The following is a 14067-nucleotide window of genomic DNA, read 5'->3' on the forward strand; positions in this document are numbered from 1 at the left end:
TATTTTTAGGTTAACACTAGTAGGCAGACTGCTAGCCAGTTAGCAGCTGAACACGCAGACCGACTGTGTGAAATGTTTGTGTCCAGACTGCATTAGTGTGTTCATGAGATTTAGTTTTTTCCTGCAATCGGGGCTAAGCTACGTAAACAACAAATCATGTATGGATGGTATTTATACAGGCCCACACAAATCCTCTTGTGATACACCTAAAGGAATGAACACAATAACAACGACGCTTAGTCATTTATAAGATATACTCATTAAATCTTCTTTGTTGGCTTTTAAGACAAGCCTTCTGGCTTTCACATCACACGAGTTCATCTTCAAACAGGCTATTGATTCTACTGTACAAGAAATGAGTGGTCGTTTTTTTGTAAAATAAAAATAAAAAGGTCTCTAAGCTTCTTGTGTAGCTTCAGGCAAAGCCGGCATCAAAAAATCAATAGGCTTAGATCCTTAACGTAAACATCAATGTTCCACCCACAGCTATCCTGATATAACTCTATATCTCTATTTTTCCTCCAAGTTGTCTGCTGTAGCCTAAGAACTTTTATTCCTGATCTTGCTCTCACCTCGAGTGGGAGAGAGACATTTTGAGTTATGGGTATTTCTGAGTGGGCTATAGTGTCAAGTGATGTAAGACACCTAATTCTTGGTGAATTTCATTCTTTTTGACATCCCTTGTGTGATGCGTTGTCTTGCACAAGGTTCCATTGCCAGCAGCTATTAAGCAGAATTTCTCTCTCTCTCTCTGCCATGCAGGGAACATTTTGACAATTATGAATGATACATTTACACCAATGTTGTAATGTACAAGTCAGACGTGCATGCGCGCACTCTCACACAAACACACACACACACACAACCAATGCAAAGTACCCAAGTACGCACGCACACATGCACATACCAATGCAATCACAGGCGCACATATCTATGCGAGCACAAACACACTGCCTATTTCGAAAGGCATGGTATCAGATTCGACATCACTTTGTGTTGACAAACATTTTATTAGTGTGTCAAAGTGGTGAGTCGATTTTTCCAGTGAAATCATCTCAAGGATGGCAGAGAACAGGTGGTGGAGGGGGTTTCCTTTCAGATTCATTACACCGCAAAATGATGCTCAATCTATATTTACGGCCTGATATCAGCGCCTTAAGCTGGATTTTACATGCCGAGGAGAGCAGCGGCATACTGTGACCTACTCCCCTGAGAGGTTGAGAGGTGAAGTTAAAGGGAATGGATGGCGTGTTTTGTGCTGGGTTTAACAAGCAAGTGTTCTATCATGTTACAAGTGTTAAAAAAAAGAAGTTACAAAGAAGAAAAGAAGCACGCCACTGACTGTACCAGCGAGCTAAAGGTGGCATCCAAGAAAAGATATACGCACGGTATGCCACCTCAACAAGTTGAGAGAGAGAGAGAGAGAGAGAGAGAGAGAGGGTGAAAAGAGGAGAGTGGGGGCAAGAGGAAGTACTCAACTTGATGGCGGTAGAGAGTGAGAGAGAGAGAGCTGGAGGAAGGAGAGGGGAGGAGGGGAAGGGGTGCACGGCAAGTTGAAAAGTATTTTTAGGTGGACGTGTATTTGTGGGTTTGTGAAACCAACCCGGGGCGTATATCCACTAGCTTTGCCATCTCCCTTCTCTCTCTGGGTGCTACCATCTGTCGAGTTCTCTCTCAGGCATGTCAAACTGAGAAGGATCCCCTGCTTCTAAAAGTGTGTGTGAGGGTGGGGGGAGAGGGGGGGGGGGACTGGGACTTTGCAATGTATATTGAAAGGATCTGCACTCAATCTGAAACAATTTGTTGAACTGGCACTAGGCTTGTAGCCTGTTGTTGTTCCTCAATGTAACAGAAAGCTACAATACATCGCGAGTGGTTTCCAAACAGTAAACGTTGTTGTGCAGTTGCAAATATTGTAAAATCACATTACAAAGAGAGCTATTTTCAGCTTCATATGGCAGGGCTTTCATTTCAATCACAGTGTGTGCAGGCTAATTGACTGTAAATGACGTGACAGATTTAGCATATGGCTATTTCCATCAACGGTGACGTGTGGCCCAGAAGTTGTGGTGTAGAATTGATGGTAAAGAACAGCCATGCATGTCCTCCTGACATTACCTTCATCTATTCTAACTGAAGAGACAAGGAAAATGTCCCCCTTCTACCAATAAAGGATAAATCACAATTATGACAATGCCATTGCACTGACAACAACCAGCAATGCAATGGTAAGACGGCGTGTGTGTGTGTGTGTGTGTGTGTGTGTGTGTGTGTGTGTGTGTGTGTGTGTGTGTGTGTCATGTACCCCTAATGTAAACATACTCATAAAGCTGAATTGGCTATTGTGCCATGGGTGTGATTGTCTCCAACAAGACAAGTTTAGGTGGCACAGGCAACAGCGACGTCATCTCGGCCCAATGACTTTTAGCACTGACAGCTCATTAAACTGCAGCTGTTTCTCTCGTCTCCACGACAAGGCCAGCTGGTCAGTCACCAAGACAACCACTGTCACCCCCAAACTGTCAAAGTATGACACTAGTGAGTTCTCACTACAAAACGAGGTTGAGGTTGTTTGCATGTCTAATAAAAGACCAAATTAGCATATTGCCACTTTCATAGCAAAGGTGTCTTTTGTTACACAATTCAAACTCTTACTTCAGGGACATTACATTTGCCTTGCTTTAGGTTTTTTATAAATGCGCTTTGGGTGGAGCAAACCCCATTGTGCCAAATGGAGACGTACAGTATAGCCGCGCGTAAAATGCGCGTATTCTTTTATTGCTTTATCGTTCAAATGGTCGGCGAGGAGGACTCGGGTTTATATTTAGACCGTCTTCACGAGGCAGTTGGGGGGTAACTGAAAGACAACACTGAGAAAGTTGCACGACTTAAAATATCTGGGGTGTGTGTGTGTGTGTGTGTGTGTGTGTGTGTGTGTGCACAGCTTCCAATGGAACTTGAAGAAGGAGTCAGAACTCAGAAGGACCAGCAGCAGCTGCTAAAAACACCTGATGGCCTCTTTCCCCAAACCAAGAGAAGCTCCCACTCACTGTGGTGCAACTTTATTCACAGTTTTCAATTAATGATGTAGATAAAACTAATCCGATGCTGGGCCCACATTAACAATGACGTCCAAATCGATTTCAATGTATAGATTTAACATTTATTTCACTCAAAAAGAGATTAATAATTCATGTTTTTTTACACTACAGTGACACCACCACCACCAGGCAATATGTGGGGACGGGAGGGGTGCAACTTCTTCAACCTACCTTCCGCTGCTGCTTCTCCCAGGCCGGGTCCAGAAGCAGGTCTCTGTCCCAGTCATCCTCCTGGCCCATGTATTTCATTTCCGTGGATATCTGGTAAGAGCTGTTGTAGCACATCATCTGTTCGACAGCTGCCGTCATCTTGAGCGCCTCTTCTTGTCACACAGGACTTCTGTAGGTCCCTGCTATGTTATTAAGGAAAAAATAAATGAACAAAAAACGACGGAGCTCAAGTTGTGTTCTTGGGGTTAGGGCCTCCTCGGGTCGGGATGGGAGGGAGAGAGACAGAGAAGAGAGAGAGAGAGAGAGAGAGACAAGAGAGACGGAGGGGCTCCACTGGTGCGACGGTGCCTGTGCGGAGGTGGGCTCCCACTGCCGCTGCAAGCTACTCCTTTCCTGGTCAAACGGTGGCCCACGTGACCGCACCCCAATAAGTATGGATGGGGCCGGTGGGGAGCGCCCACATTGGGGTGTCAGGTTCTGACCCTAAACAGGTGTGGAGAGGCGGGGCCAGCCGGGGGGGAAGCGGCCGCGTGAGTGGCCAGGAGGCACGTCAGTCACGTCAGCCTCCTCCTCCTCCATTGCAGAAGGAACCATTTTTTTTATTTTTATGGTTTGTGCCAATGCACCTGTTGCTGTTAGTGACTCTCAGTGGCACACAGTCAGACTGTCCCGGCCTAGTGTCATTATATCTCAGAGTCACCGGAGGGGTGGTTGGTTGTTTAAAGAAATCAAAGACACCGACCCTCCCAAGCAATTCCCTATGCTATATCTTGTGACATTTTTGGTTCGCTGAGCATATATTAGCCACACCACACAATTAGGAGGTTCATTAGAACAGTGGTTCTCAAACATTTTCATGTCAAGGACACCCAAATTGATACTTATTAGATTAGATTCAATTTATTGTCACTGCACATAGTATACAAATACTTTGACAATGCCCATATGAAAATATATGCCATCCAGGGACCCCCAAAAGAGAAGATATTTACCGCTCTAGCAGTGATTCTCATAGCATTTTAATTTCAAGGACCCCCAGTTTGACATGCATTAGGGCATTAGGGCATGCATTTTATATTGTAAAATCAATGTTAATTTAATGAGTGTACAAAAAAAATGTACCCGTTAAATGTCCCTGCACACCGAGTGTGTTTTTCGGATTTTTAGCTGCATTTTTCCATCGGTTTTCCGAAAAACGCGTCCAGTGTGCAACCACCTTAAGGGTCCATTTGTTCCCCAACTATAATTTAGCTGGGGACCCCCGGGAACCCCCTCAATGACCACTGGTGGTCCCCGGACCACTGCATTCTTATGGGGAACACCGTGTAATGTTTATAGAGATCCATGTCAGGCCTCCAAACGAAAGAGGCTGCATGTATTAACCACTTAAACCCCACACGGAGTCCCTCAGGGCTCCATACTTGTTATTGTAGGGAAGTCTTTCGCTGAAAATAGCCGATTGACAAGCTCATAACATGTCGCGCTGCTGCGCTGTGTGAGCTTGTCGATCTGCTATACTTTCTGCAAAAGTCCTCCCCACAATAAGGATGCTGGGGTTGAAGTGGTCAAACATAATTATTATGTTTACTACAATTGCTGATATATATATATATTTTTAAATCGGGTGTATTTTATTGATTGAGTCACCAAAATCTATTTGTAAAAGCTTTTATCATCATCAATTGAAATGTTTCCTTTAATAGTGTGTAAAAATTACATGCATTTTATCTTCATGTCAGAAATTATCTTGCTTTCTTTCAATACACACCCCCTATTTTGGTCATTTTGCCATGTCCAATGGCCTTCGATGAAAGTGGACTTGAGATATGACTATTAAAAATGTCATTGTCATTGGGATTGTGGGTGGGGGGAGGGTGGGATAGGGGATTGAGTTTTATGTTTATATTTTATTATGTCCGTTTAATACTTGCCCCTGGGCTTATAAAACCTAAATAAAAAGATTTTGAAAAGAAAGAAAAATGCACAACAATCCATAAATTATGCCATTCACAATATAAATATGTGTGCTTTGTTGCTGGTCTTGTTTAGTTTTTGAATAAAAAGTTGTCCCCCCCCCTGTCCCCCAGTCTCACTCAACTGGCCCTGAACAGGTTTCGTGGAATGACTCCCCCCAAATTTTAGACTGTTTATTGCTGTTTATTTTTTTAAATCACAATTATAATCTTTTTGGAGGTGTAGAGGGTACACTTCTAACAGTGCAGATATGTAAATCACAGCAAGCTACAACAAAAGAGAAACAGACATCAAATTATTTCAAAAATCAAATTTATTCGTGATTTACGGGCAGACCAAACAAGGCCTTAAAGGACATTTTGAGCAATGAAAGAAAAATGACTATAAATTCATACATAATAAGCCTACAATATTAAAGTTTGCCCCCATAATCACCATTTTATCAAACACCCTCTCATCTCCAGCTGAAATGGAATGGCCTTGGTGAGGATTTGATTTGCTTTCAGTCATGAAACAGGATGTGAAAGCATTTCTAGAAGCTGGAATGACTTACCATTCATGCCATTTAAATGTAATCACACTTGGACTTGGTCCATTAACCTATTTGTGGAAGCCTAGCTAACTGTGTAGTAATTTGTATAGTTACAATTTGCTGAGGAAAAATGGGAAAAGAGCAATATTGTGATGCCTGTAAACAAATACACATCATGGTGTGGTAGAAACATAAATAAATGTGTATAGGCTATAGTGTTGCCTGATGGGACCACTGATGGGAAGGACTCAGATTCTCTGGTGATGTCACAGACATGTGCCTGTGAGTTGTCAATGAAAATGTCATGACAGCTGTCCTCTGTCCTCCCACACACACACACGTTTGCTGACCCGAGGTTACAGGATAACACTGCTATGCAGATGGCTTAAGTACACATACATCTGAATCAAGGGGGTTTCGAGGACATGCCAAATAATGTCAATGATTTTGAGTCAAATGTGTTTGTGGCCATACGTGCAAAAAGACAGCCAGATTACAACTCGAGGGAAATATCGGCAACACTTTCTAGGAAGAACATAAAGTATAGTCAAGTATCTGCCCAGGTTTACATCAAAGGTTATACGGTGTAATGGTGTCATAAATGTTGTCATGCCAGATCACTTTCAATCTATCAGGTTTACTGAAGGTATACTTGATGTTCTTAAGACTATTATAACCTTTCATGTAAAATGGGTAGTGTCAGTGTGCCATAACTGCCATTATGACCAACTCTAAAACCTGACCATACTCTGTCAGAGTTGTTGACTGTTGACATAATAAGCAATCCTGAGGCATTATGAATGTGTGTGTATAGCAACTCCACGGCTGATTAACATGAATTAATTTATAGTTCATTATAGATATGGGCTTTATATTAACTAATTATACACAGTAAAAACTCCTCAGTGTACAAATGGACCATCACTGGCGGTCGATCTGTAACTCAGGAGGGTGTGTAAACTGAACCTAACGGACCCATTATGGGTGTATTTATACACTCAAGAGTTAAATTAACAGAGGATTTTACAGTATGTTTTGTTTTCCAACTTACCAGACACAATGAGAACCAATGCTTTCTGAACTGCCTTGATGTGATAGCTTCCCCCCACCCACATCCCCCAAACTCCATCTGCCACTTCAGGAAGCTATAAGCACTTCACACAGGTTTACTGTATCTAGTGCATTATAATTATATCATCGTTCCAGTCTTTAGGCCCAAACTGCACCAGTTGCAAATGCAATCATAGATTGCAATGGGCTATATGCACACAGAATAACTCTTCCTACTTACGCCAGGGCTCCACCGGACGCGTTGCGTCGCGTCAGCGTCGCGTCAAAAAACGCACCGGTTCAATTTTAATGCACGCGTCGCGTCTCCGTCAACGCGGGCAGTGGAGCCACCCTTCATTGATTAAAAAGGGAACATTCCCTGACGGTGACGGAGACGCGACGCTGACGCGCCTGGTGGAGCCCGGCCGTTACGGGGTGCTTCCTCACTTCCTTCCTACACAGGTGTTACCGATGATACTAATTAAGGCTCTGTTCCATTTAGTGTGCAGTGGTTCTCAAACTTTTTAATTTTAAGGACCCCCCATAACTCTGAGATTGTACAAATGGAACCAAATTGGACCCACACCCGTACGGGGACACTTTGACCACCATTCCACCGGTTGGTTCCCAATGGGAACCGGTTCAGTTCTTTTTGGTTCTTAGTCCATGATCCAGAGCTCCATAATTGGTGGGAAATACTAGACCTATATTAAATTGTTTATAGGATCAATACAAGTAAATTAATACATGATGATACTTCCACAGTAGTAGCTTTTTCATATTTTCGATTATTTTGCATATTTTCCTACATAATGCCTCATTTGCATATTTAAAAATGTAAAATTTGTAATACAATAAATCATTGTCTTCATGTAAGTAGGCCTACTCAATTAATTACTAATTATAGGTATGGTTTTGCCCACTCAATTCATAATTAACGTTTCAATTTTGGAGCTCTGGCTCATGGACTAAAAAACAAAAAGAACTGAACCGGTTCCCATTGGGAACCAACCGGTGGAAAAAGGGCCTGAGAGTGTACAAATGGAACCAAATGGACCCACACCCGTACAGGGACATTTGGAACCGACTCAAGGACACTTTGAGAGCCACTGGTGGAGTGTTTCCAGTGAGCCAACATGCACATTAGCAGCAGCACCATGACTCTGTTTGACCAGAATGGAACAGAGCCTTCATTAGTATCATTAACCATGACTCCGTTTGACCAGAATGGAACAGAGCCTTCATTAGTATCATCGGTAACACCTGTGAAGGAAGTAGGGAAGGGGCCCAAGTTCTTTCCAAAATGGTGTGTATGCAAATATAGCCTATTCCTTGCAACAAAACAGTTTTAAGGCATGCAACAACAATGCAACTCATTGCAACTGCCATTGGGGATAATAGTTGCCAAGTAGATACATGTTGCAAGGAGTTGTGGGGTGAGTCATTGGTGCCGTTTGGGCCTTACACAGAACAATTCTGAGAAATAATTCAACTCTGAAAGGGTGGGAAAAAGGGGGCCAGTACGTAAGTGTCTATTTTTACACTGTCAGTTAAATTACTACTGGGGATTCTGCTGTGCACCGACGTGCAACCTCAGAGACAACATGGTTTGTGACTTCTGTCAAAGCTAGTCAAGTGGAACGTTCCCACATGCACATGGCTGTAACCTTCAAGATCCTGTGAAAACAAACACAGCCACTAAAAAGGGGGTGTACAACACTGATATTATTTTGATAAAATAATGGTTAAATAGCTCAGATTTCTGATGCACCTCCCCCCACCCTCTCCAGCTCTTTAGTAAACATTTTCAGGTCAGGAAATATTAAATTATATATTATATGGAAGTGGTGACGCTATCATAATGAGCAAACAAAATTGGGAGGGAGAGGGAGTGCATTTTCCAGGCAGCGGCTGCATGTCGCAGAGAATTGCCGACAACACCCGCGGCAGTGTTTCTCCACGGCACGGCAGTGGGGTGTCATCATAATCCCCCCCCACCTTCCCCGGCAGGTGCCGCCCCCACCCTCCGGCAGCGTTATCGGCAGTTGCGGCATCTGGACCGGCGGCCGCCGAACGGACCGACACTGCCGCGGAACGGAGCGGCAGTGGAGTGACATAAGCCGTTTCCACACACCGGCAGTTTTCCGCTCGGAGCAGGCGTGCGTCTCTTCCTGGTTTTTAGAAGCTCCACCCATGTGGCATAATGCGTTTCCGGGAATATGGCCGTCATTCAGCCGCGTGGGTGGAGCTTAATTTCCATCCACCAGCTGTCTAAAAACCAGGAAGAGACGCCTGCTCTGAGCGGAAAACTGCCGCGCCTAGACGCCTAAGTGTGGGAACAGCTAGAATCCCCCCACCTTCCCCGGCAGTGCCGTGTCTGACTGCCGCAGCCGGAGAATGCACTCGCTCCTTCTGCAAACTGTAGAATGATTTATTGTCTTTGTGGGGTTCTCTCCCCTGATTGCCTCTGGAGCTGGAGAGATGGAGAGATCCAATACAGAACAAACAGAGCTTTAACTGTAGAGGTTAAAAGCTGCACTATGTAACTTTCCTCTTCGACACCAGATTTGAACCCAGTTTCCAGCGCAAGTTCAGACATGTTTACCATTGAGATTTAAATAAAAATCGTGTCAGATCCTGTGTCTAGGTGAGACATGACCTTTGACACGATCTAAATGTCTCTATAGAAGAGCAGGGAGACCCCAATTGTATAAGTTATATTGTATTAACATCTACCATACAGAATGGACAAAATTAAATTTGTATTAATTAAAACATTTTTTTGAGTGGTGTAAACCACTCCTACAACTGGCTTTTTTGTGCAGAAAAAATGAGCATGGTTGCTATGTTCACCCTGTTGTAATGACGTAATGAAATCACACCCGGGTGAACAGGGTGAACATAGCAACCATGCTCATTTTTTCTGCACAAACAAAGCCAGGTAATGAAATCACACCCGGGTGTGATTTCATTACGTCAGACATGATTTCATTACGTCAGACAGACCTTACACCACTCAGTTCACACGGGTGTGATTTTAAAGTTACATAGTGCCGCTTTGACTGTAAAAACAAAAACATATCACTTAAGTTACACCGCCTTTAAAGGGATTGTGACATAAAAAAAATAAGTGTTTGTAATTTTTCTTAATGTTTTTAGGTTTTCTGAGCTCAATTGCACCCCAAAAAAACAGAAGTTTTAACATTCAGTAGATTTTCTGTGGTTTTCTGGCTCAGACAAGTGCTCTGAATTCCCTGCTGTTTGTGTTGTCACAGCCTGCAAATCCCATATATGTCAATAGGATTTGCCAGCAGATTTTCACGTGTTTTGCCTGTTTTCATTGCAGCTCAAAAGGCTTCCATCCAAACACCAGAGAAAATCCACTGAATGTTCAAAGTTCAGGTTTTTTTTGGGTGTAATTGTAATTGTAATTTAAAACCTAAAATAAAAAAATAAAAATAAAAATAAATGAAAATGAATGTGATGAAACCTTTAACACTTCACTTTACAACGGCTTCATCCAAAAAGTATCAACATGCATATGGGAAAGTATTGCAGAAACACAATAATAAGAGTGTAAGCACTTTTACTCACTGAACATTTCTCCAATACATAACATAACATAACACACTTACAACAACCATGTAACATCACAACGTTCACTCATGCCTGCATGTGCACACACCTGTGCGATTACATTATGTGTTGTGCAAGTATTAGATTAGACGATTTTCATCAAGTACGTCCACAGCATTAATTGCGTTTCTAAAATAGCACCCCCCCCATACTTTAACTTTAAATTAACACACAGGCCTTAATAAGCCTTTGTAAAGTCAAGTGCTCCCCCCCAAACATCTCATGCAATATGCAGAGCTGTGCTTCTAGCCCGGGCATCTGGAACACACCCAATGAATGTTTAACTGCTGTCCAATACACAGAGGGCAGAAAAGTGTGTGTGTGTGTGTGGGGCAGGTGTTGGGGATTGGGGAGGAAGCTGGAAGGCAATGGGGTTTGGCTGTCAGTGCGAGTTTGTGGCTGTGAATATAAAGCAGGGGTTTAGAAACGCGTGGCTGCATTCACCACAAGCATTGGAAGCCCAGAACTCGAGAACATCCTGAGCCTGGAGTGCGGAGTAGGGGGAGGAGAGGGGAGGGGGGGGGGGGGGTGGCGGTGGCAGGATGGATTGGGTGTGGGTGCAATGGGGGCAGTGTGGAGGAAACTATTGGAACACCTGCTGACCTGATTACGGAGGATGGCACTTTGTTTCAGTAGTCTGTATATACCCTATTGTCCTGAAAATATGGAAATATCCTAAAAAACGGGGTCGTATTATAATTGGGGACTAGACTATTTTTCCACAAATTAGTCAAAAAAATGTGGGTTGTCTTATAATCAGAGACGTCTTATATTCGGGACAATACGGTACTATATTGTTCAACCACTTGGACCCTATAGTGTCCTTATTTCTGGGTTGGTCTTAATAGGTGATGATTTGGCAGAAATAGCAGACTCAGCTGAAAACGGCTTCTAAAACGATCATCCAAACACCCAGAATTGAAAATATTTCAGACGTGAATGTACAGCACAGACTAGACACTCAGCGCCTCATCAGTCATGACTTGAAACTACAATTTCTACAATCACGTTGTAGTTTCAATGTGAATTGAAACTACAACTCACATTTCATTTTCAACAAAAGGCCTTTCTCCTAATTTCTTTGGCAGAAGTTTTAGAATATATATCAATTCTATTTTGTTTTTGGAATAGACCTGAAGTGAATGCACCTTCAACACAGACTATTCTATCCATAATTTATCTCACTACCTGACAAAAAGAAATACACAACACAATAGTTCTCCACAATCAGGACAGTGAGGTTAGGGAGCGAGGGTGTCGAACAGGAGATCCAGACGCTACCAAACTCACCTTCATCTATCCATTCATCTTTTCCTCCTCCTTCTGTCTCAATGACAGGTTAGACAGAGAAAAGGCCCTTTGTCTTGACTCGGCCCCCTCGGGTGTGCTGCATCTCCCAGCTGTCAGAGCAAATGTCGGAGAACTCAGTCGACTCTGTGTGCAGGACGTGTGTGTGTGTGTGTGTGTGTGTGTTTGCATTCAGCTACTGCATCTTATCACGGACAAGGACATTCTAAGCAAATATACACACACACACACAACATTAAAAATCAAGTCGAGAGCGCATGACCAGGCAGTTTGGCTGTTTCCAGCGTGAAAGATACAGACAGATGTGCCACACCCAGAAAAATCCTATAGGAACCTCTGAGATTGTTGGGAAATCTGCAGGCGAGCGAGGCCTCATACCCAGGCCTGTCTTATAGGATGTTTCTGGTAGAGGACGGAGGCTGTGAGGGACCAGGACAAAAGATTTACGAAACCATTCCAGCTGTTAAAAACCTCATGAAATGGGAGGTCGGGTTTGTCAGCTCACTGTGAAATGAGGTTACGCAAACCTGAAAGCAGCAGTGGTGGGTGACTGAGATGCATTCCTCATACGGAGGACAAACCAGGCGCTTTACTGTTTTTGAAGGACAGTCTCAAGCAAAAGCAGCTCGTTTCAAGACACCAAAGTATTTCTGTATGAAATGCGACTGCATCCGACGGCGGGGGGGGGGGGCACCACACACACACTGTACGTCGTCAAGGCCCGGCCGGGTCTCTATGGTTTCAGGAAGTGGAGGGAGGCAGGGAGGAGGAGGGGGGGGGGGATGTCAGGTTGGGTCAGGTGGGTGGTTCTGGGAAGTGGAGTCTGAGCCAGAGCCACGAACCCCCGATCCAAGATGTCGACGGTGGCGGCGACTGGCAAGCGCTTGTGTTGTGGACGGCGGAGAGGTTTTTTGGGGGGTGGAAAGTGGGGAGGGGTAGGAGGAGGCGCAGATGGGGTTAGGGGTTGAAGAGGAAAGGAGGAAGAGAGAGAGAGGGGAGAGGGAGGGGCGGCGAATACGGCGGAGGTGTTGACTAGCGGGCAGGGGAGGATTCCACATGTGCCAAGCGTAGATACGCCAATCACAGCACGCCAACACACACACACATACAACTGACTCTCTCTCTTTCATAATACAGTCTCCCTCCATCTCTCTCACACACACACACACGAGCAGGACGGTGAGACAGATAGGGCACGGTCAGTCGTCTGTTGTGCGGATGCGACACAGGACAAAAATCACGTTTTCCCTCGGGAACTGGCGAGGAGGATATTAGCCCCGGCCCACCCCCCCTTTCCATCCCAGAACGAGAAGATCGATCGAAGCTCAAGGCTGTGTTTGGCATTGCCATCGCAGGACAGGGAAGCGCCTGCACGGAGGTGGTGGGAGGGCGGGCGGTGGTGGTGGTGATGGCGGAGGACAGCAGGTCAAGACAGTCAAAAGGGGGGGAGTCGGCAAGGGAAGGGGGAGGGGGGGTGAGGCGGGGCGGGGACAGCGCTTGTTTTTTTTTGTTGGGGGTTGTTTTGATTTACCTTGCTGGTGGAGAGAGAACAAGTTCCCGCGTGCCGTGGGCGCCACGCTAAAAGTCTTCCCCCCTCGTGCGCGGGCGCGCACGCCGTCGTCCCAGACGGTGGCCTGGTGACCTAATTCAGTTGAAGACAGTTAGTCAGAGCTGTACTTTTATCAGCGTGGCTGCAGGGTGGCAGAGATACAAGATACTTCACATGCAGGGGGTTCAGGAAGTCATAGTAGACACACACACACACACACACACACACACACACACACAGAGGGTGGCAGGGTTGGTTCTCGGTGGTGGGAAGGCGGAAGAACAGACCAGCGCACACCCCCTCAAACCCCTCAGCCACAGAACTGCCCCACAGATCAAAATGCACCCAGGCCATTCTATCTGTGCGCCTCTCCCCAGTCCCAGCTCTCCGGATCAAACTTGTATGTGTGTATACATATATACACACACAGCACTGTGTGTGAATAATGTGACTACCCTCTGTATAGAAAAGGGGCAACACCAATTGAAGTTTACATGCCTGCCATTTTTGGCCAGGGCACTTTGAAAGAATCGCATTACACTCAACAAGGAAAGCATCGAAATACTGTAGCCTATATTAGCCTTATTATTCAGAACCTTCTCTGGAGCATGTGAGAAACCATTGGATCCAATGGCACCTAAAAAAGGAGTCCACTTCGGAAATGAATGGACTAAAAGAGAAGCCGATTGGTGCACAGATGGTGGTGGTGACCTGCTTACACAGGCCAACCCAGAGGAGGTACTACG

The 14067-nt window shown here is 44.7% G+C and overlaps 1 protein-coding gene across 1 annotated transcript in view; it reads right to left on the minus strand.

The window, feature by feature from the left end:
• Nucleotides 1-3673, minus strand: part of actn3b (actinin alpha 3b) — a 57831-nt gene extending 54158 nt beyond the window's left edge. Inside the window, exon 1 of the mRNA XM_079490860.1 lies at nt 3273-3673. Coding sequence (XP_079346986.1) covers nt 3273-3410 — 138 coding nt within the window. The 5' untranslated portion in view covers nt 3411-3673. The remainder of the gene's footprint in view (nt 1-3272) is intronic.
• Between the last annotated feature and the right edge of the window lie 10394 nt (nt 3674-14067).

This window comes from Electrona antarctica (assembly GCF_951216825.1).
Source record: "Electrona antarctica genome assembly, chromosome: 21".
Classification (NCBI taxonomy): domain Eukaryota; kingdom Metazoa; phylum Chordata; class Actinopteri; order Myctophiformes; family Myctophidae; genus Electrona; species Electrona antarctica.